Source organism: Bombina bombina, chromosome 6, assembly GCF_027579735.1.
Source record: "Bombina bombina isolate aBomBom1 chromosome 6, aBomBom1.pri, whole genome shotgun sequence".
NCBI classification, from domain to species: Eukaryota; Metazoa; Chordata; class Amphibia; order Anura; family Bombinatoridae; genus Bombina; species Bombina bombina.
Window position 1 is genome coordinate 211572691 of NC_069504.1, and position 27056 is coordinate 211599746.

The 27056-nt window shown below is 39.6% G+C and overlaps 1 protein-coding gene across 1 annotated transcript in view; it reads left to right on the forward strand.

Annotated features, from left to right (window-relative positions):
* The window catches only part of YAF2 (YY1 associated factor 2), a 134109-nt gene extending 122600 nt beyond the window's left edge, over positions 1 to 11509 (forward strand). Inside the window, exon 4 of the mRNA XM_053716728.1 lies at positions 7827 to 11509. Within this exon, the coding sequence (XP_053572703.1) occupies positions 7827 to 8061 (235 nt within the window). The 3' untranslated portion in view covers positions 8062 to 11509. The remainder of the gene's footprint in view (positions 1 to 7826) is intronic.
* The last annotated feature ends 15547 nt before the right edge of the window (positions 11510 to 27056 follow it).

The following is a 27056-nucleotide window of genomic DNA, read 5'->3' on the forward strand; positions in this document are numbered from 1 at the left end:
GATAAAAATTCCTAAGATTCTATCCTTTCTTCAAGAGGGTTTGGAGAAAGGATTATCTGCAAGTTCTTTGAAAGGACAGATTTCTGCCTTGTCTGTGTTACTTCACAAAAAGCTGGCAGCTGTGCCAGATGTTCAAGCCTTTGTTCAGGCTCTGGTTAGAATCAAGCCTGTTTACAAACCTTTGACTCCTCCTTGGAGTCTCAATTTAGTTCTTTCAGTTCTTCAGGGGGTTCCGTTTGAACCCTTACATTCCGTTGATATTAAGTTATTATCTTGGAAAGTTTTGTTTTTGGTTGCAATTTCTTCTGCTAGAAGAGTTTCAGAATTATCTGCTCTGCAGTGTTCTCCTCCTTATCTGGTGTTCCATGCAGATAAGGTAGTTCTGCGTACTAAACCTGGTTTTCTTCCGAAAGTTGTTTCTAACAAAAACATTAACCAGGAGATAGTCGTGCCTTCTTTGTGTCCGAATCCAGTTTCAAAGAAGGAACGTTTGTTGCACAATTTGGATGTAGTTCGTGCTCTAAAATTCTATTTAGATGCTACAAAGGATTTTAGACAAACATCTTCCTTGTTTGTTGTTTATTCCGGTAAAAGGAGAGGTCAAAAAGCAACTTCTACCTCTCTCTCTTTTTGGATTAAAAGCATCATCAGATTGGCTTACGAGACTGCCGGACGGCAGCCTCCTGAAAGAATCACAGCTCATTCCACTAGGGCTGTGGCTTCCACATGGGCCTTCAAGAACGAGGCTTCTGTTGATCAGATATGTAAGGCAGCGACTTGGTCTTCACTGCACACTTTTACTAAATTTTACAAGTTTGATACTTTTGCTTCTTCTGAGGCTATTTTTGGGAGAAAGGTTTTGCAAGCCGTGGTGCCTTCCATTTAGGTGACCTGATTTGCTCCCTCCCTTCATCCGTGTCCTAAAGCTTTGGTATTGGTTCCCACAAGTAAGGATGACGCCGTGGACCGGACACACCTATGTTGGAGAAAACAGAATTTATGTTTACCTGATAAATTACTTTTTCCAACGGTGTGTCTGGTCCACGGCCCGCCCTGGTTTTTTAATCAGGTCTGATAATTTATTTTCTTTAAAGTGAAGGTAAAGTTAATGGGTCTGCTACAAATAAATGAATATATCATGCAAAATAAATAGCATGTTCATTCATCAATACTTCGATCTTTCAATATTACCTTACATATCTTTTATAATCTGCTCCGATTCTGCTATCCTAAAATCAACCCGTTTTTTTTTTTTTTTTCTAAACAACGATCACGTTGTTTAGATAGCCAATTGATTCTTTGGCCGTTAGGCGGCCGTCAATTGACGTCATCAGGGGATGGTTAATTATGCGCATGCTCAACTATTTGTGTTGTCTACTTGCAATGCGAGCGCGTCCATTAACGATTAACGCATGCGCAATGGTGACAGAGAATTTAGAATGCGCATGCGCGGTTATTAGACGCTCGATGTGCACGAGCTTAGTTTACACGTATAGAGCGGGTGGGACCGCTCTATACGTCAAAGTATCAGAAACCCGGAAATGCTGTATGGGAGGAGATTCTGATGGCTACGATAAGAAAAATGTAGGTAGATAAATACGGTCAAAAATAAGTTTATTTAAAAAAAACCATAGCGACTGCATTGGAGATTGTAAAAGGATTATACATATCCATTTTTAATGAAAAAACTTTACCTTCACTTTAACTACAGTCACCACGGTATCATATGATTTCTCCTATGCAAATATTCCTCCTTTACGTCGGTCGAATGACTGGGGAAGGCGGAGCCTAGGAGGGATCATGTGACCAGCTTTGCTGGGCTCTTTGCCATTTCCTGTTGGGGAGGAGAATATCCCACAAGTAAGGATGACGCCATGGACCGGACACACCGTTGGAGAAAGTAATTTATCAGGTAAACATAAATTCTGTTTTTTTTGCGGTAAGTCATGGCAGTAGAGCGGTAGCCAACGATAGCTCCTACCAACCTTTTCTGATGACACTTTGTTTAATCTCAGGAGCCTTGCGTGATCAAGATGTTCACAGGAAATCTCTGGCTGTGAGTCAGCTTTTACATACTTGGTCTCTGGGTCAGTGATATATGTTAGAGAGGGTGTCTGAATTATTGCTGTAGCGTCCTGAGAGCCCCCCACAAATTCCCATTTCACCACGTTTGATGGTGTGTGTCCTCCCACAGAGGGTGTTTGAGTTATTACAGTAGCATCCTGAGAGCCCTCCACAAACTCCCATTTGGTCACGCTTGATGGTGTGTGTCCTCTCGCATGTAGAAATATTCTTAGAGTGCCGAGTTACTCCTCAAGTGTTGATCGTGTCTTTAGTAAATTTCTTTGATCTAAATTTACCTCAGCAACACTGTGCGGTGCTCCCCGTCTCCCCTTTATGTAACTTTTGCATAGCTGCTGAAACAGAGGGAGTCTCTGTGAGCTTGTAGTTCTCGTGCTGGTAGTTTGAATCTGGTGGTTGCGCTATCAGCGCTTCATCGTTGGTTGCTTCTGCCGTATCTGTGTTAGTCAAGCAGCTCAATAAGTAGTCGTATGGGGCATGATCTATAAGTATTGACAATGATCTTCAAACTTGGTGATATAATCACTCATTTTGTTTTGTGGGTTTGTTTTCTGAGTGGCTGCCATATTGGCTGCTGAGTAGAACAATTCTGTTGCGTTGATCCCCCTCTGTGCAACTACGGTCATCTTCTTATCTCCCTCTTCCCTTCTTGCTGTGGAACAGTTGTAACTGGGTTCTGTGTCTGAATGTTTGGTGATGGCTGTGTACCTCGGAATACCGAGGGGGGTAATGTTCGCCTATCGTGAGCCGCTGCTCTAGGCCTCTCTTGTCTTATCTTGCACACCAGTGTCAAAAATACAGCGTTAGTAAAATTGTAGACCACACTACTATGAGCCGTAGCCCTATAGCAGTCAAATAATATGATTTTTGCTGTTGTGGGTCTCCTAAAAACAGTGATTTTTCAGAGTCTCAGCTGGAGCTCAAGGAGTGTGCGACCGACCTGGATCACTACTAAGACACGCCCCTAGCCTTTCAATGTTTATCCCTCTGTCTATAGTACAGGTATATGTGTTATATAGTTATAAGCTTTGTTCTTGCTTAACTTATATTTTTAATATGTGCCTTTAGAGATGTTAGCATTTGCTTTTTATCCCTATCTTTTTTTGCAGAAGACGTTTTATTCTGGATATTGTTATAAGCATTAGGTTTGCTTATCATATGATTTTTCTACTATTCACGTTATATGTGGTTTAGGGATTAAGCATTTACATGTTTTATTCATTCTTTCTACTGTAAATTTTCTAGATTTTGTATTTCCCCTATGGGGATCAGTAAATTTCTTATTGCAGAGCAATATTAAATTTTTTCCCCTATGGGGATAGTTTTTTTTTTTTTTTTTAGTCAGTAGTTTTAATATCTCTGCTGATATTCTTCGCTGACTGCAAGTAATTATGGTAATTGTGACAATCTACAGATCCTTTGCAGTTTTATTCATCGTTTTTCCCCTCTTTTCTTGGATAACAGTTTCTCTCCCTGGATTTGAGAACTACTAGGGCCTCTATCAGGGGATGGTTCTAGACTAACTGACGTAAGTCTCTCTGTCCTGGGGGTTAACTCCCTCTGGTGGCTCAGTGGAAAGTCACTGGGATTCAATTTGGACCACATGGGGCATGACATAGCCCTAGATTGATGGGAGTGGCTAATGGAATGATGTGCCTATTATCAGTTTACACATTTATTAGCTTATTGCTACGTTCAGGACTATTGGTTCCAAGACAACATGCTTCTTGAGACCTTCCTGGGAGAGTGTTTCCACAGAGGCCAACCTTTTAACTGTGGGGCTGTTTGGGGTCCATTAGCAGCTCAGGAAATCTGGACTCAGTCTGAGTCTGTCCTTCCAATAATTACTTGAGAGCTAAATGTAATACCCTGATATTCTGGCCCCTTCTTATTTTGGTCCAGTTTTTCTGATTTCAATCGGAACTCTTCTTTTGTGGTCTATTTCGACCATCGGGAAGGATCATAGAGTTCCTCCACTATGGAGGAGGTGACTCTCATTCTTTGGTGGATGAGTTCGAATGACTTCTTGTCTAATCTTTCCAGATTCGGATTCAGGTCAACAGATCCGTTAGCAGTTCTGGTTGCCCTCCCTTCTCGGCTTATAGCCCGTTTCAGGAGTTGGTTTTGGTGATTCCTTAGCTGTCAGGATGGCCCAGTGGTCTTAGGTGCCAGACTCAAGATCCACTACTTCCCAGTTATTGGATGCTCTGGTCTCTAAATGGAGGCGTGGATTCAGATCCCACTTCCGACAGATCTTAAAATCCCAAATCTAGATTCTCTGTATCTGTTTTTCAGGGATTTTGAGCACCCAGTTTATGTATATTCAAGGTTTTCTGAAGGAGTTATTGTCACCTTGATCCAGGCTCGTAAGCTGCTTCCTTGTAGAATCTCTTAAGGTTTGGCGCACATATCTTTTATGATGCGGGTCTTGGGGTTTATAGTGTTCTATCGTGAGTTCTACACGTATTCAATCTTTCTCTAGACGGTCTGGAGAAGGGGTTGTCTGTCTGTACTATCATAAGGTCAGATTTCTGCCTTATCTGTTTCATATATCTTTGGCAGATCTGTCAGAGGTTCAGTTCTTTGTTCAGGCCCTGGCCAGAATCAGGCATGTGTTCAGATATGGGGCTCCTCCTTGGAGCCTTCTCCTTGTTCTCGAGTTCTGCATCAGACTCTGTTTGAGTCTATGCATTCTATGTTTTGGGATTTCTCCTATGGTCTTTTTGGACCTCAATTTCTTTTGAAATGGTTGTTCCTTCTTTCCAGGAAGAACGTCTGTTACTTAACTTGGATGTAGTCGTGCTCTAAGATTCTTTTTCAGGGTTACTAAAGATTTCTGTCAATCTTTGACCCATTTGGCAGTCATAGGGGTCTGAAAGTCACGTCCGCTATTCTTGCTTTTTGGTTGAGGAGTTGGACCGGTTGGCTTATGTGACAGGTGGGTAACAGCTTCTAGAGTGGATTGCAGCTCTTTCTTCAAGGGCTGTTTTCTTCTTCCTGGGTTGTTTAAGACAAGGCTACTGTGGCGTACATTTCCGAGATGTCCGCTTGGTCCTCGTTATATACTTTTTCAATGGTTTTGTCTCAGCCGAGGCTTATTTTGGGAGCAATATTTTTTCAAGTGGTGGTGCCTTTAGTTCGGGTCTGCCTGTCTTGTTTCTTCCTCCCTTCCATTATGCTTCCTCTAGCTTGGGTATTGGTTCCCACTAGTAATTAGAATGGATTCATGGACTCTCCACGCCATTGGAAAGAAATCAATATTTATGCTTACCTGATAAAGTATTTTCTTTCCTGGCATGGAAAGTCCACGACCTGCCCTTAATTTATTTTTTAGACGACTTTTTATTTTCAAAACTCAGGCACCTCTATTACATTGTTTCATCTTCTCTTTCCATATTCCTTCGGCTGAATGACTGGGGTTTATGGGAAGTGGAGTGATACTTAACAGCCCTGCCTGGGCGTTCTTTTCCTCCCCCTGGTGGCAAGGAGTTAAATTCCCACTAGTAATTAGAATGGATTTGTGGACTCTCCATGCCAGGAAAGAAAATAATTTATCAGGTAAGCATAAATTTTGGTTTTATAACATTTTCTGTTATTTATAAAAGTTACTACATTTAGCCACCAATTAGCAAGCACTACCCAGGTTCTATTCAAAAAATGGGCCAGCTCCTAAGATTACATTCCTGCTTTTCAAATAAAGATACCAAGAGAACGAAGAAATTTTGATAATAGGAGTACATTAAAAAGTTGCTTAAAATTGCATGCTCTATCTGAATCATAAAAGGAAAAAAAAAATGGGTTTCATATCCCTTTAAGCTATCCAAAGCACACATTGATTACATAAATGGATTAAATAATTTGTACAACAATCATTGAAACAAATTAATATTAGCTTAAATTGTAGCCAGTTGGTCAGTAAAATCAGCCAGGTAGTATGTCTATTAAATAGTTCACTGATGGCGAATGGCCCGAAACATCACAATTTTCTTTTTGTTTGTGAAATCCAGTGGTTGCAGTGCCTCTTGTTGTTGTATACACACATACACTACTGTGCAAAAAATTATAGCCAGGTGTGAAACAATGCTGTAACAATGCTGTAAATTAAGAATGTTTTCAAACTTTGAAATGTTAATAATTTCTTTTTTAACAATTGGCAAAATGTGAAGTGAGTGAACAGAAGAAAAATCTAAATCAAATCAATATTTGGTGTGACCACCCTTTGCCTTCACAACAGCATCCATTCTTTTCGGTACACTTGCACAAAGTCAGGAATTTTGTAGGCATATAGTGAGGTGCAGTATTAAGCAATTATACCAAACAGGTGCTAATGATCATCAATTTAATTTGTAGGTTGAAACACAATCATTAAGTGAAACAGAAACAGCTGTGTTGGCAGAATAAAACTGGGTGAAGAACAGCCAATTCTCTGCTATCAAGGCGAGGTTGCTGAAGACATTTTCTCAAGTCATACACCATGGCAAGACTGAACACAGCAACAAGACACAAGGTAGTTATATTGCACCATCAAGGCAGACAGGACATTCTACATGTAAATTTCAAGCATTTATGAAACTTAGTGCAGCATATAAAAGACGCATCATTCATAATTCCCTTTGCAATCGGAAGATTTCCCGCAGTGCCATCAGCTCAGAATTGGCAGAAACCAGTGAGACCCTGGTATATCTATCTACTGTCCGGAGAAGGCTGGTCGTAATTTGTCATCATAGAATACTTGTTGCCAAAAAGCCATACCTCTGACATGGAAACAAGGCCAAGCGACTCAACTACGCACAAAAACACAGGAACTGGGGTGCAGAAAAATTGCACTACAAGCAGATACTTATCCATCATGCACTACCACCAGAGAGGAATTTGATTGACCCCAAACATACAGCCAAAGTCATTAAGAACTTTCTTCAGCATAAACAACAAGCCCTGGAAGTGATGGTGTGACCCTCACAGAGCCATGATCTTAAAGGGACACTCAGATAGAGCATGCAATTTTAAGCAACTTTCTAATTTACTCCTATTATCATTTTTTCTTCGTTCTCTTGCTATCATTATTTAAAAAGCAGGAATGTGATGCATAGGAGCCGGCCTATTTTTGGTTGAGAACCTGGTGGGTAAATGTAAGCCTCCAATAAGCAAGTGCTATCCATGGTGCTGAACCTAAAATGGGCTGGCTACTAAAATTTACATCCCTGTGTTTAAAATAAAGATAGCAAGAGAACAAAGAAAAATTGATAGTAGGAGTAAATTAGAAAGTTGCTTAAAATTCCATACTCTATCTGAATCATGAAAGAAAAAAATGTCCCTTTAACATCATCTGTCTGGGATTACATGAAGAGATCCTACATTCACACAAGAACTGTGGTTATTTCTCTAATGTGTTTAGAACAACCTACCTGCCAAACTCCTTAAAAAGCTGTGTGCAAGTTTACCTAGAAGAATTGGTGCTGTTTTAAAGGCAAAATGTGGTCACACCAAATATGATTTGATTTAGATTTTTCTTCTGTTCGCTCCCTTTGCATTTTTTTATTTGATAAAATATAAGCTATTAACATTTCTCATTTTTAATGCATTCTTACTTTACAGCATTTTTTCACACCTGCCTTTAAACTTTTGCGCAGTAGTATATAGCAATAATGGTCCAAATTGTGCCTTAAACGTAGACCATATGTTTCATTGGCTTGTTTTCATTTCTGCATGCAATATTTATCATCAATTTGTTTTTTCCACTTTAGGCCACGTTTGAAAAATGTGGATAGAAGTAGTGCACAGCATTTGGAAGTCACTGTGGGAGATCTGACGGTCATTATTACAGACTTTAAGGAAAAAACAAAGTCCCCTCCTACATCCAGTGCTACGTCTGTGGATCATAGTCAAAGTGGTTCTGGTTCTGAAAACACGGAGAGGGGCATATCCAGGTCTTCATCTCCAAGAGGAGAGGCATCATCAGTAAATGGAGAATCTCATTAAAGTTTATTTTATCCCGTCTTTAGGCTTTTCTCTGTTCAGCTAAACATCACCTGCCAACAGTTACCACATTTTCATGAAAAATTAATAATCTGATGCAAAACATTTTTTTTTAATGGTATGCACTTTTTTTTTTGTACCTTTTGATTTATAAGTGCTGTATTCATCTTCATACCCGATCCTGGAATCCAGTTACTTGTCATATGGTAAGTGAAGCGGAATAGGACCTGCATTGTACTTTTTCACATTAAGATAAATCCATGCTCCTCGAAACATAAGATAAAAGGACTATTTTATGTTAAAAATGGCATAGGTAGGTAGAGACAGTTGACTAATAACCAGCAAAACCTGAGCTGTGTAAAATTTAAGAACATGTTGAAACGTAGCAGATGTTATGCCTATTTCTAAACTGTCAGGCAAAATCACACCTGTAACAAGAACTTGGTGATGAGGACCAATACAAAATGTCCCTGTACTCTGCCAGCTATGACAATTACATACACTTAAAAGTAAATCATATTTTTAGAGTTCGATATATTTTTTTTTATGAGTCTTTCAGATGTTTTAAGTTCTTTTGCCCCCATTGAACTATATAGACTTTTATGCACTGACGTGGCTCATAAAACGTCTTAAATGTTACAGATTAATCTCGGAGTGCCATGAAAATGTGGTTATTTTATGCAGTGTTATTAGCAAGTCATCTTTGCTTTCAGGTTAGTTAGTACTAACATTTTTTTCTTCAATTATTTCTCATGGGCATGTACTGAAATACTTTTTTTTTTATAGTTCAAAGCTGCCTAAATATGTATTATTTGGATAATCGTGGCTCATAGTTATGTATACAAGAAACACTTTTTTTTTTTTTTTTCTGCAATAGGTATTTTAAAGTGGTTATCTAAAATACACCTGCTGGTACTTGGTGTGATTTAATAGGGGAAAATATATAAAATAAAGCCTTTTTTATGAAGTTTTGCCAATCTTTCTTTTGCCCATTCACCTTGACTTTCCTACTTGCAACATTTTACATGAATGTTTAAAATTACATTTTAAAGTCTTTAGCTGTACAAAAATGTCATGTTAAATATTCTGGTAAAATGTTAAAGGGACACTGAACCCAAAATCGTGATTCAGATAGCGTATGCAATTTTAAGCAATTTTCTAATTTACACCTATTATCACTTTTTCTTCGTTCTCTTGCTTTCTTTATTTGAAAAGGAAGGCATCTAAGCTATTTTTTGGTACAGAACCATGGAAAGCACTTTTTATTGGTGGGTAAATTTATCCACCAATCAGCAAGAACAACCCAGTTTGTTCACCAAAAATGGGCCGGCATCTAAACTTACATTCTTTGCATTTCAAATAAAGATACAAAGAGAATGAAGACAATTTGATAATAGGAGTCAATTAGAAAGTTGCTTAAAATTGCATGCTCTATCTGTATCACAAAAGAAAAAAAAATGGGTTCAGTGTCCCTTTAAGTAGATTGTTGGCTGTTAATCTGGAAAAAATATTTTTTTCACTCGTTTTTACACTAGTCTCATCTTTCTTGATTTGGCAATTTTAATTTCAAATATATTTGTGATCACTAAAAAAAATATATATCTTTATGATGGTGTTTTAATGTCAACTTACCCAAAGCTTTTGTCTTTATATGTACCCTTTTGACTTGTCATTTGCATTAAAACAATTATTAGAAACGCTGCACAACCATAAAAAGGAAAATATATATTTTGGGTTTTTTTTTATATTGACAGTTATGATGACATACCAGTAAGAGGCACGGTGAATATATATTTAAAGGAACTATATAATCTAAAGAAGCCCTTAAGTACCCTGTGGTTCTTTTTAGTAGTGAACTCTTCTTTCAGTATGTTATTTTGCGTGTTTTGCTATAAAATGCTTTATGTTTGTTTTAAGATGCCTTTCTGCGGTGCCTTTTTGAGCTTGTTTTTCTAATAAAATGACTAGCTCCTGTAATGGCACAACACTAAGCAAATAAATAACTCTGGTTAAATAAATAAGAATCTAAGATTTAACTAGTCACTTTTCATAGTGATGGGAATGGTTTTATGCATCTAGAAAGCTGCATTTTAAAGGCCAGTAGAAATACAACAATTTTATTGTAAAACACATTCAGTTACTGAAAAGAATACTGAGGTAATTAAGAGCTTGTTTGGGATATTCCCTTTAACATTTCATTGTTATACAGATACAACTTTGTAAAGCAAAATAATATCTAAAATAAAATGGTGGTCTTTAAAAATGTTATCGCTATTTTCATTATTAGGAGAAAATATACGATACTATATTTTAAACATTGTGAATTTTAAAAATAGCCAACCTAATGGAAATCCTCTTAGCGTTTTGATTTTAAATGTATTTATTTTTTTAAGTATTGCATTATTAAAAAATAATCGCTTACTTAGAAAGTGCTTTTTCTTATTAAAATAATTTAATGTTAACTAAAAACACACATTAATAGATGATTTCATATTATGTATTCGCCATCAAGCCTCGCATTTCCCTGTTACACTTTTTTGATTCTGTGATGCCTTATGTTTCTGATGGTTTAAATCAATGAACATTATTTTTCTCATTATTACTGCCAAGTCAATAAATGTTACTTTCACAATTATTTCACATGGAAATATTATGAGAAATCACTTCCTATTTTTTTTGTCAAGGCCAGATTTGTCTTGCACTGTGACCACTGTTTTTAATTTTATTTTAATCAATATATTCTACTAATGGTGAAGATTATATCGCAGCTGAAAAATAATGCTTATTTAGAGGGACAGTAAACAACTTGAGATTTTTATATAAATTGTTTAGTTATGCGTAATGAAACAACTTAGTAATACATTTTCATTGTTTATTTTACCCCATTTTCACGTAATTTGGCTCTGAAAATTGAGTATTTTATAATTCTCAGAATACTGCTGACTTCTCAAATCTAACACTGCTACATATTTCCCTTATTGGATTTAACTGATAACAACTACAAAACTACACATTTTATACCAACATAATATTAACCATGGCACGCGCTGTTTTCTGCAGGCTAAAGCTGAGATTGAATCCTCCAAATAAAGGAAATAATGTGTGGAGTTTGGCTACTGAAACCCAGTTGCAGTAAAAATGTTAATTTTTGTAAAAATGTTTAGACTTGTCTGATATAGTATTCTTGTAATTACAAGGTGTTTATTGTTCTTTAAGGGTCTAATGGCATTTTTTGTAGAAACATTTTGAGATTTTAAACTGGAGTATAATCTTCCCCATCGTTAGATATATTTAAATGTCTGTTTGAAATTAACCTAATGTGGAAACAGTTATTCTAAATTGGTATCTTGTACATGTACCAATTAACATTTTTATGATTTTGCATTTTTGCTCATAACCACAAAATATTTTCACTCCAAAATAAAAAATGTAATGTTACCCATTTAATTAATGACATTGTATTCCCTGGCCTTTGTGATGTTTGGATTCTTGTGGTATTGTATTTATGTTTTAAGCACAGTACTCCTTGCACAATGGTACTGAATTTTGTAAGATGCTAGTTGTGAAATACAGTTAGTTAATGAAAATGAAAGTCTGATGTGTTGTGTTCCCAAATAATGTGTTTATCACTTTTCTTCCATTATCATATTGCTATCAAAGATGGATTCAGAAGTTTATTCCTACTATAAAGTGAGACATTGGCAGATTTCACCATAATATTTATATTTACTATATGACTTCTGGAGGCATATGCACAATCCAAAATTTGTGCCAAATAAGATGTACCAGTGTACTCCACAGAAAACTTTGCAAGCCGGAAGGCATTATGAAGTAGCCTGGTGGGGGCAGAGTAATATTTTCTAATATTATATCACAAATGAATTGCATAATTTAAAATAAATGTATTAAATGATAATTTGTGCAGTAAAATTTGAGTATTTTTAAAATTAGCACATTTTAGCTTTATATTCGGTAATATTTTAGCCGGGTGCTTGGTAAAATCAGCCGGGTGGTGTACCCACTAAAAAGGTCCTGGGGAGAACACTGTGTATGGTTTTACTCTGGGAGTGAAAAATTAATTTATCTGTAAATATAAATTTAATCTTTTCTCTTTGAGGGCATGAAGAACAATCACCCAAAATCTTTGGGGCTTTTTTGGAGCATTATATTGCAGTTTAAGTGTGGGACTTGAAATTAATAAAAAGTTCTCAAGCAAAATTTTGCCTTCTTTAAAACTCCTTATAGGACCCTGCAGTACTGTTGAGACTTCTTAGATAATCTTGCAAGAGCAGAGAGATCTTTAGATTATCAGGCCCTATGTGTCCTAGAATAATATCCGTACAAGGGAAGGAATCATTACCAAAGCAGAATCACATTAAAGGGACAGTTCACTGTAACATTGTTTTTCCCTTAATATGTTCCCCATGTTATACCATCTGCAGCATATAAAATGTAGGAGAAATTGCTCATTTATGCTTCTTTTTGCAAAATAAATAGCTGGATTTGCTTTTGGAAACCACAGCCCATCAAAATAGGCTTGACTTGCTGACAGATCATATCTTGTTATCTTATCACCCACATGCTTCCCTTTCTCATCTCTGTCTCTGTACAATACTTACAAAAGACCAATTGAAAATGAAAATTTTAAAGCTTTATCACTTCCACCCCCCACTGTGAGTGTAATTTCTTGTCTGGCTGTGTTTACATAGATACTCCATAGCCAATATATAGGTATAGAAACCTTCAGTATAGGTAGTGACACTACAGGCTAAACCAGCTATTTCAAATGCTAATATACAGACTAAGGAGCTATTTGTAAACAATTTAATACATTCCAGCATGTAAAATGGATCAATGGGAACAAATTAAGGCAAGAGTAGTAAGAAAACATCTGCTTTTGCTTGCTCTTTTATATAAAAGTTTTAAACTGTTAGAATGTACAAGGATTATGTGACTGTCTTACAAGTTTTATAATACTTTATGATAGGCCCAGGAAGTTGCAACTGCCCAAGAGGAAAAGCAAGCCTTTTCCTGAAATCATAGAGCATCAGGATCACATAGTAAATCCAACAAGCAAGATGTTTCCTGAAATTATAAGCAATCAGGATCAGATAATAAATCCAATTGGGTAAATAATCTCTTGGATCGGAATGGAGAACAAACAGTTGATCAGACTTTTTTACTTGAAAATATTGTTTTGAGAGGTCTGACAAAATCAAGCCTTTGAAGGAGTCTCTTGAAGACGTAATCTTTAAGGCCTTGGAATGAATTTGGCATACCTGCAGGAAGTTCAATTTTTACTGTAAAATAACTCATATTAACTCCATTTTGTAGAATCTCCAAAATATATAGCATTAGAGATTTAATTGCTGTTGTCACGCCTTATACTAATTGTAATCCAAACCTTCAAATAGGCTTACCTTAGCTATTACAGGGACTTTCAGAAAAAAAATAATGTTTACATGATAAAGTCATTAATTTCATGGTGGTGAGAGTCCATGAGCCATTAGTCCTGGGATTCACTAGGACAATGCTTGAGAAATCCGGGCACCACTGGCTCTTTAAGATTAGCTCCTAGTGCTTATACTTTGATCCCCCAAGTGTGCTTTCACTTTTTCTGCTATTAGCTATTACCAGCCACACCTAAATTTAGCCAGTTGTGGCTGGCTAATATCCAGGCCGCAATCAAGTCAACTACAGGCTCCTGAATGTTGTGCGGGTAGAGGGGGTGCAGCCCTGTGGGCTGTTCACTTGAACTTTGTTGTTCTGAGGCAGAGTTGCACAGTAAGAGTCATCATCCAGTGGTGCCCTTGCATATATTTACCTTTCCCTGGATCCCTGTCTAGCCATGAAATTATTTGAAAAAGCAGCTCATTGTGCAGGACTCAGGAGGTGGTTACCACAGCTCGTAGTATAATGAAGCCTCACTGCAGCCCGTCCTCTTTGTTTCCAAACTAGCCCAGTTTCACACCGCACTGTGCACAAATAAAGCTAGTTCCTAGTTGATGTTAGGAATTAGCTTGTATTTGTGCATTGTGTAATGAATGATTGGAGAGCTTAATACTGAAAAGCTTGTGCTCACACTGCTGTCCCTGCTAATAGTATTTAAAGTGATGGTAAACTCTCCCCTTTATAAAAACAGATCCGGAATGTGATATTTTAGATGGAGTTTAATTCATCAGTAATCAAGTTGAGCTATGACTTATTAAAAAAATATCTATATTAAAATGTTATCACTTTAACGCTGCTACTTAGAAATTGCTATTTTCTCAGAACTGGGAACATTTTGATAATGGAAGTAAATTGAAAAGTGTCTGTCTGACTTGAGTGTCCCTTTAATATAGATTTGAAATTCAAATACCCTGCGCTCCGTCGCCCACTTCAAAATCAATTTTTTTCTTTGAGCTAACAGTTTGAATCGTTGTCCAATCAGCGTTCTCCCGATATGGCACTTAAATTGTAGCTAGAGCATTGATTGGACAACAATTGAAACCCTTCACTCACAAAAAAAATTCACTTTTGAAGTGAGTGGCGGAGCACGGGATATTTGAATTTTATATCTATATAAAAATACCATCACTTTAACGCTGCTACTTAGAAATTGCTATTTACTCAGAACTAAAATAGAAAAGTGTTGAGTTATTTCAAACTCATGTTTGCAAATTGGCTACATTTGTTACAATTGTGCTCTGGGCAGACAGCCAAAGAATGCTATCAATTTTTGCAAGAAGGATAGGCTATTTTACACTTGGTGGGATACATGGTACCAGATAGCAGTGATACTGCAGATTCATACCAGTTAATTAAAGGGACACTGTACCCAAAAAAATTCTTTCGTGATTCAGATAGAGCATGAAATTTTAAGCAACTTTCTAATTTATTCCTATTATCAAATTGTCTTCATTCTCTTGGTATCTTTATTTGAAATGCAAGAATGTAAGTTTAGATGCCGGCCCATTTTTGGTGAACAACCTGGGTTGTCCTTGCTGATTGGTGGATAAATTCATCCACCAATAAAAAATTGCTGTCCAGAGTACTGAAACCAAAAAAAAGCTTAGATGCCTTCTTTTCAAATAATGATAGCAAAAGAACGAAGAAAAATTGATAATAGGAGTAAATTAGAAAGTTGCTTAAAATTGCATGCTCAATCTGAATCACAAAAAGAAAATTTTTGGGTACAGTGTCCCTTTAAGCATTTCTACTTAAAGGGACACTAAACCAAAAAAATTATTTCATGGTTCAAGTAGAGAACACAATTTTAAACATTCCAATTTACTTTTGCTTCATTCTTTAGATATCCTTTGTTAAAGAAATAGCAATGCACATGGGTGAGGCAATGACGCAAGGCATCTATGTGCAGCAACCAATCAGCAGTTACTTAGCTTATCTAGATATGCTCTTCACCAAAGTATATCAAGAGATTAAAGCAAATTAGATAATAGAAGTAAATTAGAAAGTTGTTTAAAATTGCATGCGCTTTCTAAATCATGAAAGAAAAAAATTGGGTTTTATGTCCCTTTAAGTATCTAAATTCTCAATTATCAATGTAATATTCTCTTGTGAAGCCTTAATATATTTGGTATTTGATAGCAGTAATATTGTAAATTGATGTCAGTAAATTAAACATTCACTTAAAGGGAAGGTAAACTTGAGCTCAAGTCATAGGATATAATTTAAAAAATGAGCTAGACTTTAATTCATGAAATCTGCAATTTATACAGATCTTGGATATTTACATTGTTATGCAGGAGCTATAACCGCCGTTCTTCCGCCTGCCATAGTCTTCAGTTGATTGACAGATGACTTCTGCAATCAACTAATCGTTGTTTCCCCCCACCCCCGGGGTGTTTAGCCCCTTTGCACAAACGCCACGGCCCTGGGGGAAACGATTAGTTGATTGCAGATGAGTCATCTGTTAATCAACTAAAGACTATGGCGGGCGGAGAAACAGTGGTTATCTTTCCTGTAATAAAATGTAAATATCTAAGAAGATCTTAAAGGGACACTGTACCCAAAAAATTTCTTTCGTGATTCAGATTGAGCATGCAATTTTAAGCAACTTTCTAATTTACTCCTATTATCAATTTTTCTTCGTTCTCTTGCTATCATTATTTGAAAAAGAAGGCATCTAAGCTTTTTCTCTTGTTAAGTGTAGTCAGTCCACGGGTCATCCATTACTTATGGGATTATATCTCTCCCCAACAGGAAGTTGCAAGAGGATCACCCAAGCAGAGCTGCTATATAGCTCCTCCCCTCACATGTCATATCCAGTCATTCTCTTGCAAGTCTCAACAAAGGAGGTTGTGAGAGGAGACAGGAGTTTTTTACTTAATTCTTCAATCAAAAGTTTGTTATTTTAAAATGGCACCGGAGTGTGCTGTTTTTTTTCTCTCAGGCAGTATTTAGAAGAAGAAGATCTGCCTGCGTTTTCTATGATCTTAGCAGACGTAACTAAGATCCACTGGCTGTTCTCGCGCATTCTGAGGAGGGGTAACTTCAGAAAGGGGAATAGCATGCGGGGTCCTCCGCAAATGAGGTATGTGCAGTATAATATTTTCTAGGAATGGAATTGACTAAGAAAACACTGCCGTTACCCATATGATGTAAGTACAGCCTTTAATGCAGTAGTAGCGACTGGTATCAGGCTGTTAAATGTATGCGCAGTTGAGTTATTTTCTAGGGACTAGAATTTGACTGAGAAAATACTGTTAATACTGAAATAAATGTATAAGCCTTAACTGCAGTAGAAGCAACTGGTAGCAGGCTTAGTGATAACTTTACATAACACTGGAAAAGTTGTTTTTAAAACGTTTACTGGCATGTTATTTGTTTTTGTGAGGTACTTTGGTGATAAATCTTTTTGGGTATGATTTTTTTCCACATGGCTAACGTTTATTTCTGCATAGAAACCGTTGTAACAGGCCTCCCACTGTTGTAATATGAGTGGGAGGGGCATTTTTTAGCGCCTTGTTGCGCAGATAAAATTCTAGCACAGTCTTCCTGCCTTTTCCTCCTTGATCCAGGACGTCTCCAGAGAGCTCAGGGGTCTTCAAAATTCAATTTTGAGGGAGGTAATCAGTCACAGCAGACCTGTGACAGTGTGTTTGACTGTGAGAAAAACGTTAAATCTAAAATTGATTATCCGGTTGTGGGTATTGAGGGGTTAATCATCCGTTTGCTAGTGGGTGCAATCCTCTGCTAAATTCATACATTTATTGTTAAAATTGTTGGCTATAACTGAATTAGTTCATTGTTATTTCAACTGTGACAGTTTTTTTTTTTTTTTGTGTGTTTTTAAAAGCGCTGCTGCGTTTTTTCATATTGCTTGTAAATTCACTGACAGTTTTTTTTCCAAGCTTGCTAGCCTTCATTGCTAGTCTGTTAAACATGTCTGATACAGATGAATCTACTTGTTCATTATGTTTAAAAGCCAATGTGGAGCCCAATAGAAATTTGTGTACCAATTGTATTGATGTTACTTTAAATAAAAGTCAGTCTTTACCGGTAAAGAAATTATCACCAGACATCGAGGGGGAAGTTATGCTGTCTAACTCTCCTCACGTGTCAGTACCTTCGCCTCCCGCTCAGGAGGTGCGTGAGATTGTGGCGCCAAGTACATCAAGGCCCTTACAAATCACTTTGCATGATATGGCTAATGTTATGAAAGAAGTATTATCTAATTTGCCTGAGTTAAGAGGCAAGCGCGATAGCTCTGGGTTTAGGACAGAGCGCGCCAATGACACGAGAGCCATGTCCGATACTGCGTCACAATTTGCAGAACATGAGGACGGAGAGCTTCATTCTGTGGGTGACGGATCTGATCCGGGGAGACCGGATTCAGAAATTTCAAATTTTAAATTTAAGCTTGAGAACCTCCGTGTATTGCTAGGGGAGGTGTTAGCGGCTCTGAATGATTGCGACACGGTGGCAATCCCAGAGAAATTATGTAGGCTGGATAAATACTATGCGGTACCGGTGTGTACTGACGTTTTTCCTATACCTAAAAGGCTTACAGAGATTATTAGCAAGGAGTGGGATAGACCCGGTGTGCCTTTTTCCCCTCCTCCGATATTTAGAAAAATGTTCCCAATAGACGCCACCACACGAGACTTATGGCAGACGGTCCCTAAGGTGGAGGGAGCAGTTTCTACTTTAGCCAAGCGTACCACTATCCCGGTGGAGGATAGTTGTGCTTTCTCAGATCCAATGGATAAAAAATAAGAAGGTTACCTTAAGAAAATGTTTGTTCAACAAGGTTTTATATTACAGCCCCTTGCATGCATTGCGCCCGTCACTGCTGCGGCAGCATTCTGGTTTGAGTCTCTGGAAGAGGCTATTCGCACAGCTCCATTGGATGAGATTATGAACAAGCTTAAAGCCCTTAAGCTAGCTAATGCATTTGTTTCGGATGCCGTGGTGCATTTAACCAAACTAACGGCTAAGAACTCCGGATTCGCCATCCAGGCGCGCAGAGCGCTATGGCTTATATCCTGGTCAGCAGATGTAACTTCTAAATCTAAATTGCTTAATATTCCTTTCAAAGGGCAAACCTTATTCGGGCCCGGCTTGAAAGAAATTATTGCTGACATTACTGGAGGTAAGGGTCACTCCCTTCCTCAGGACAGGGCCAAATCAAAGGCCAAACAGTCTAATTTTCGTGCCTTTCGTAATTTCAAGGCAGGAGCAGCATCAACTTCCTCCGCCCCAAAACAGGAAGGGACTGCTACTCGTTACAGACAGGGTTGGAAAGGCAACCAGTCTTGGAACAAGGGCAAGCAGGCCAGAAAACCTGCTGCTGCCCCTAAGACAGCATGAAGTAAGGGCCCCCTGTCCGGAAACGGATCTAGTGGGGGGCAGACTTTCTCTCTTTGCCCAAGCTTGGGCAAGAGATGTCCAGGATCCCTGGGCGTTGGAGATCATATCTCAGGGATATCTTCTGGACTTCAAAGCTTCTCCTCCACAAGGGAGATTTCATCTTTCGAGGTTATCAGCAAACCAAATAAAGAAAGAGGCGTTTCTACGCTGTGTACAAGACCTCTTATTAATGGGGGTGATCCACCCAGTTCCGCGGTCGGAACAAGGGCAAGGATTTTATTCAAATCTGTTTGTGGTTCCCAAGAATGAGGGAACCTTCAGACCAATCTTGGACTTAAAGATCCTAAACAAGTTCCTAAGAGTTCCATCATTCAAAATGGAAACTATTCAAACCATCCTACCCATGATCCAAGAGGGTCAGTACATGACCACAGTGGACTTAAAGGATGCCTACCTTCACATACCGATTCACAAGGATCATTATCGGTATCTAAGATTTGCCTTCCTAGACAGGCATTACCAGTTTGTAGCTCTTCCCTTCGGGTTAGCTACGGCCCCAAGAATCTTTACAAAGGTTCTGGGCTCACTTCTGGCGGTACTAAGACCGCGAGGCATAGCGGTGGCTCCGTACCTAGACGACATTCTGATACAAGCGTCAAGTTTTCAAACTGCCAAGTCTCATACAGAGATAGTTCTGGCATTTCTGAGGTCACATGGGTGGAAGGTGAACGTGGAAAAGAGTTCTCTATTACCACTCACAAGGGTTCCCTTCTTAGGGACTCTTATAGATTCTGTAGAGATGAAAATTTACCTGACGGAGGCCAGGTTATCAAAACTTCTAAATGCTTGCTGTGCCCTTCATTACATTCCACACCCGTCAGTAGCCCAGTGCATGGAAGTAATCGGCTTAATGTGCATGGAAGTAATCGGCTTAATGGTAGCAGCAATGGACATAGTACCATTTGTGTGCCTGCATCTCAGACCGCTGCAATTATGCATGCTCAGTCAGTGGAATGGGGATTACTCAGATTTGTCCCCTCTAATAAATCTGGATCAAGAGACCAGGGATTCTCTTCTCTGGTGGCTTTCTCGACTCCATCTGTCCAAAGGAATGACCTTTCGCAGGCCAGATTGGACGATTGTAACAACAGATGCCAGCCTTCTAGTTTGGGGCGCAGTCTGGAACTCCCTGAAGGCTCAGGGGTCCTGGACTCAGGAGGAGAAACTCCTCCCAATAAATATTCTGGAATTAAGAGCGATATTCAATGCTCTTCTAGCTTGGCCTCAGTTGGCAACACTGAGGTTCATCAGATTTCAGTCGGACAATATCACGACTGTGGCTTACATCAACCATCAAGGGGGAACCAGGAGTTCCTTAGCGATGTTGGAAGTATCAAAGATAATTCGCTGGGCAGAGTCCAACTCTTGCCACCTGTCGGCGATCTATATCCCAGGCGTGGAGAACTGGGAGGCGGACTTCCTAAGTCGTCAGACTTTTCATCCGGGGGAGTGGGAACTTCATCCGGAGGTCTTTGCTCAACTAATTCATCGTTGGGGCAAACCGGAACTGGATCTCATGGCTTCTCGACAGAATGCCAAACTTCCTTGCTACGGATCCAGGTCCAGGGACCCGGGAGCAGCGCTGATAGATACTCTAGCATCCCCTTGGGGTTTCAACATGGCTTATGTGTTTCCACCATTTCCGCTGCTTCCTCGGCTGATTGCCAAGATCAAACAGGAGAGAGCATCGGTGATTCTAATAGCACCTGCGTGGCCACGCAGGACCTGGTATGCAGATCTAGTGGGCATGTCGTCCTGTCCACCATGGTCTCTACCTCTGAGACAGGACCTTCTAATTCAGGGTCCTTTCAACCATCCAGATCTAATTTCTCTGAGGCTGACTGCATGGAGATTGAACGCTTGATTCTATCAAAGCGTGGCTTCTCGGAGTCGGTTATTGATACCTTTAATACAGGCTCGGAAACCTGTTACCAGAAAAATTTACCATAAAATATGGCGTAAATACTTATATTGGTGTGAATCCAAGATTTACTCATGGAGTTAAGTTAGGATTCCTAGGATTTTGTCCTTTCTACAAGAGGGTTTAGAAAAGGGTTTATCTGCTAGTTCATTAAAGGGACAGATTTCTGCTCTGTCTATTCTGTTACACAAACGTCTGGCAGATGTTCCAGACGTTCAGGCTTTGGCTAGGATTAGGCCTGTGTTTAAGACTGTTGCTCCGCTGTGGAGCTTAAACTTAGTTCTTAAAGTTCTTCAAGGTGTTCCGTTTGAACCCCTCCATTCCATTGATATTAAGCTGTTATCTTGGAAAGTTCTGTTTTTGATGGCTATTTCCTCGGCTCGAAGAGTCTCTGAGTTATCTGCCCTACACTGTGATTCTCCTTATCTGATTTTCCATTCAGACAAGGTAGTTCTGCGTACTAAACCTGGGTTTTTACCTAAGGTGGTTTCTAACAGGAATATCAATCAAGAGATTGTTGTTCCATCATTATGTCCTAACCCTTCTTCAAAGAAGGAACGACTTTTGCATAATCTGGACGTAGTCCGTGCCCTGAAGTTCTATTTACAGGCAACTAAAGATTTTCGTCAAACTTCTTCCCTGTTTGTCGTTTACTCGGGACAGAGGAGAGGTCAAAAGGCTTCGGCTACCTCTCTCTCCTTTTGGCTTCGTAGCATAATACGTTTAACCTATGAGACTGCTGGACAGCAGCCTCCTGAAAGAATTACAGCTCATTCCACTAGAGCTGTGGCTTCCACCTGGGCCTTTAAAAATGAGGCCTCTGTTGAACAGATTTGCAAGGCTGCAACTTGGTCTTCACTTCACACTTTTTTTCAAAATTTTACAAATTTGACACTTTTGCTTCTTCGGAGGCTATTTTTGGGAGAAAGGTGCTTCAGGCAGTGGTTCCTTCCGTTTAAAGTTCCTGCCTTGTCCCTCCCATCATCCGTGTACTTTAGCTTTGGTATTGGTATCCCATAAGTAATGGATGACCCGTGGACTGACTACACTTAACAAGAGAAAACATAATTTATGCTTACCTGATAAATTTATTTCTCTTGTAGTGTAGTCAGTCCACGGCCCGCCCTGTCTTTTAAGGCAGACCTAAATTTTAATTAAACTCCAGTCACCACTGCACCCTATGGTTTCTCCTTTCTCGGCTTGTTTCGGTCGAATGACTGGATATGACATGTGAGGGGAGGAGCTATATAGCAGCTCTGCTTGGGTGATCCTCTTGCAACTTCCTGTTGGGGAGAGATATAATCCCATAAGTAATGGATGACCCGTGGACTGACTACACTACAAGAGAAATAAATTTATCAGGTAAGCATAAATTATGTTTTTTTGGTTTCAGTACTCTGGACAGCAATTTTTTATTGGTGGATTAATTTATCCACCAATCAGCAAGGACAACCCAGGTTGTTCACCAAAAATGGGCCGGCATCTAAACTTACATTCTTGCATTTCAAATAAAGATACCAAGAGAATGAAGAAAATTTGATAATAGGAGTAAATTAGAAAGTTGCTTAAAATTTCATGCTCAATCTGAATCACAAAAGAAAATTTTTGGTTACAGTGTCCCTTTAATAAATTACAGATTTCATAAATTAAAGTCTAGCTCATTTCTCCAACATCGGTGTGTCCGGTCCACGGCGTCATCCTTACTTGTGGGAAATATCTCTTCCCCAACAGGAAATGGTAAAGAGTCCCAGTAAAGCTGGCCATATAGTCCCTCCTAGGCTCCGCCCACCCCAGTCATTCTCTTTGCCGTTGCACAGGCAACATCTCCACGGAGATGGTTAAGAGTATGTGGTGTTTAGTTGTAGTTTTTTTATTCTACTATCAAGAGTTTGTTATTTTAAAATAGTGCTGGTATGTACTATTTACTCTGAAACAGAAAAAGATGAAGATTTCTGTTTGTGAGAGGAAGATGATTTTAGCAGACAGTAACTAAAATCGATTGCTGTTTCCACATAGGACTGTTGAGATGAAGTAACTTCAGTTGGGGGAAACAGTTAGCAGACTTTTCTGCTTAAGGTATGACTAGCCATATTTCTAACAAGACTGTGTAATGCTGGAAGGCTGTCATTTCCCCTCATGGGGACCGGTAAGCCATTTTCTTAGTCTCAAACAGAATAAAGGGCTTAATATGGGCTAGACACTTTTATGGGCTTAATTGATTGCTTTATTTGGACATTTTATACATTTTTATGCTGATAATTCACACTTATAAACTTGGGGAACGTTTTTTAACGTCAGGCACTATGTTAGACACCTTTTCCAGTCAGGAAGGGCCTTCCCAGTTGTAGGCTGAGCCTCATTTTCGCGCCATTACTGCGCAGTTGTTTTTGAGAGCAAGACATGCAGATACATGTGTGAGGACCTGAAAATAGTTGGAAAAGTTCCTAGAAGGCGTCATTTGGTATCGTATTCCCCTCTGGGCTTGGTAAAGTCACAGCAAAGACTGTAGCTGGGACTGTATAGGGGTTAAATCTGTAACCGGCTCCGGTTTCGTTATTTTAAGGGTTAAAGCTCTGAAAATTGGCGTGCAATAGTTTTAATGCTTTAAGACACTGTGGTGAAATTTTGGTAAATTTTGAACAATTCCTTCATATTTTTCCACATATTCAGTAATAAAGTGTGCTCTGTTTAAAATTTAAAGAGACAGTAACGGTTTTGTTCTAAAACGGTTTTTGTGCTTTATTGACAAATTTAAGCCTGTTTAACATGTCTGTGCCTTCAGATAAGCTATGTTCTATATGTATGAAAGCCAATGTGTCTCCCCCTTCAAAATTGTGTGATAATTGTGCCATAGCGTCCAAACAAAGTAAGGACAGTACTGCCACAGATAATGAAATTGCCCAAGATGATTCCTCAGATGAAGGGAGTAGACATGGTTCTACATCATCTCCTTCTGTGTCTACGCCAGTTTTGCCCACGCAGGAGGCCCCTAGTACTTCTAGCGCGCCAATGCTTATTACCATGCAACAATTGACGGCTGTAATGGATAACTCCATAGCAAATATTTTATCCAAAATGCCTGCATATCAGAGAAAGCGCGATTGCTCTGTTTTAAACACTGAAGAGCAGGAGGGCACTGATGATAATTGTTCTGTCATACCCTCACACCAATCTGAAGGGGCCATGAGGGAGGTTTTGTCAGATGGGGAAATTTCAGATTCAGGAAAAATTTCTCAACAGGCTGAACCAGATGTTGTGACATTTAAATTTAAATTAGAACATCTCCGCACACTGCTTAAGGAGGTGTTATCTACTCTGGATGATTGTGACAACTTGGTCATTCCAGAAAAATTATGCAAGATGGACAAGTTCCTAGAGGTTCCGGTGCACCCCGATGCTTTTCCTATACCCAAGCGGGTGGCGGACATAGTGAATAAGGAGTGGGAGAAGCCCGGCATACCTTTTGTTCCCCCTCCTATATTTAAGAAATTATTTCCTATGGTCGACCCCAGAAAGGACTTATGGCAGACAGTCCCTAAGGTCGAGGGGGAAGTTTCTACTCTAAACAAGCGCACTACTATTCCTATCGAGGATAGCTGTGCTTTCAAAGATCCTATGGATAAAAAATTGGAAGGTTTGCTTAAAAAGATTTTTGTACAGCAAGGTTACCTTCTACAACCCATTTTGTGCATTGTTCCTGTCACTACAGCAGCGTGGTTCTGGTTCGAGGAACTAGAAAAGTCGCTCAGTACAGAGACTCCATATGAGGAGGTTATGGACAGAGTTCACGCACTTAAGTTGGCTAACTCTTTTATTTTAGATGCCGCTTTGCAATTAGCTAGATTAGCGGCGAAAAATTCAGGGTTTGCAATTGTGGCGCGCAGAGCGCTTTGGCTAAAGTCTTGGTCAGCGGATGTATCATCCAAGACAAAATTGCTTAACATCCCCTTCAAGGGTAAAACTCTCTTTGGACCAGAATTGAAAGAGATTATCTCAGACATCACTGGGGGAAAGGGTCACGCCCTCCCACAAGATAGGCCTTTCAAGGCCAAGAATAAGTCTAATTTTCGTTCCTTTCAGGAACGGACCGGCCTCTAATTCTGCATCCTCTAAGCAAGAGGGTAATGCCTCACAGTCCAAACCAGCCTGGAAACTGATGCAAGGCTGGAACAAGGGTAAGCAGACCAAGAAGCCTGCTACCGCTAACAAAACAGCATGAAGGAGTAGCCCTCGATCCGGGACCGGATCTAGTGGGGGGCAGACTCTCTCTCTTTGCTCAGGCTTGGGCAAGAGATGTTCAGGATCCCTGGACGCTAGAAATAGTTTCTCAGGGTTATCTTCTGGAATTTAAGGAACTACCCCCACATGTCTCACTTATCCTCAAACCAAATAAAGAGACAGGCGTTCTTACATTGTGTAGAAGACCTGTTAAAGATGGGAGTGATACACCCAGTTCCAATGTAGGAACAAGGAATGGGATTTTACTCAAATCTGTTCGTAGTTCCCAAAAAAGAGGGAACCTTCAGACCAATTCTGGATTTAAAGATCCTAAACAAATTTCTCAGGGTACCATCGTTCAAAATGGAAACCATTCGAACGATTCTACCCACTATCCAGGAAGGTCAATTTATGACTACCGTGGATCTAAAGGATGCGTACCTACATATTCCTATCCACAAAGAACATCATCAGTTCCTAAGGTTCGCCTTTCTGGACAAACATTACCAGTTTGTGGCCCTCCCATTCGGATTAGCCACTGCTCCAAGGATTTTCACAAAGGTACTCGGGTCCCTTCTAGCGGTTCTAAGACCGAGGGGCATTGCAGTAGTACCATACTTGGACGACATTCTAATACAAGCGTCGTCCCTTTCAAAAGCAAAGGCTCATACAGACATCGTTCTGGCCTTTCTCAGATCTCACGGATGGAAGGTGAACATAGAAAAGAGTTCTCTGTCTCCGTCAACAAGAGTTCCCTTCTTGGGAACAATAATAGATTCCTTAGAAATGAGGATCTTTCTGACAGATGTCAGAAAGTCAAAACTTCTAAGCGCTTGTCAAGTTCTTCATTCTGTTCCACGTCCTTCCATAGCTCAGTGCATGGAAGTAGTAGGGTTGATGGTTGCAGCAATGGACATAGTTCCTTTTGCGCGAATTCATCTAAGACCATTACAACTGTGCATGCTGAAACAGTGGAATGGGGACTATACAGACTTGTCTCCAGTGATTCAAGTAGATCAGAAGACCAGAGATTCACTCCGTTGGTGGATATCCCTGGACCCCCTATCCCAGGGAATGAGCTTCCGCAGACCAAAGTGGGTCATTGTCACGACCGACGCCAGTCTAGTGGGCTGGGGTGCGGTCTGGGAATCCCTGAAAGCTCAGGGACTATGGTCTCGGGAAGAGTCTCTTCTCCCGATAAACATTCTGGAACTAAGAGCGATATTCAATGCTCTCAGGGCTTGGCCTCAGCTTGCAAAGGCCAGATTCATAAGATTCCAATCAGACAACATGACGGCTGTTGCGTATATCAATCATCAGGGGGGAACAAGGAGTTCCCTGGCGATGAAAGAAGTAACCAAAATAATACAATGGGCGGAGAATCACTCCTGCCATCTATCTGCGATCCACATCCCAGGTGTGGAAAACTGGGAAGCGGATTATCTGAGTCGTCAGACATTCCATCCGGGGGAGTGGGAACTCCACCCGGAGATTTTTGCCCAGTTGACTCAATTATGGGGCATTCCAGACATGGATCTGATGGCGTCTCGTCAGAACTTCAAGGTTTCTTGCTACGGGTCCAGATCCAGGGATCCCAAGGCGACTCTAGTGGATGCACTAGTAGCACCTTGGACCTTCAACCTAGCTTATGTGTTTCCACCATTTCCTCTCATTCCCAGGATCAAACCGGAGAGGGCCTCGGTGATCTTGATAGCTCCTGCGTGGCCACGCAGGACTTGATATGCAGACCTGGTGAATATGTCATCGGTTCCACCATGGAAGCTACCTTTGAGACAGGACCGTCTTGTTCAGGGTCCATTCGAACATCCAAATCTGGTCTCCCTCCAGCTGACGGCTTGGAGATTGAACGCTTGATTCTATCAAAGCGTGGGTTTTCAGATTCTGTGATTGATACTCTGGTTCAGGCCAGAAAACCGGTAACTAGAAAGATTTACCATAAAATATGGAAAAGATATATCTGCTG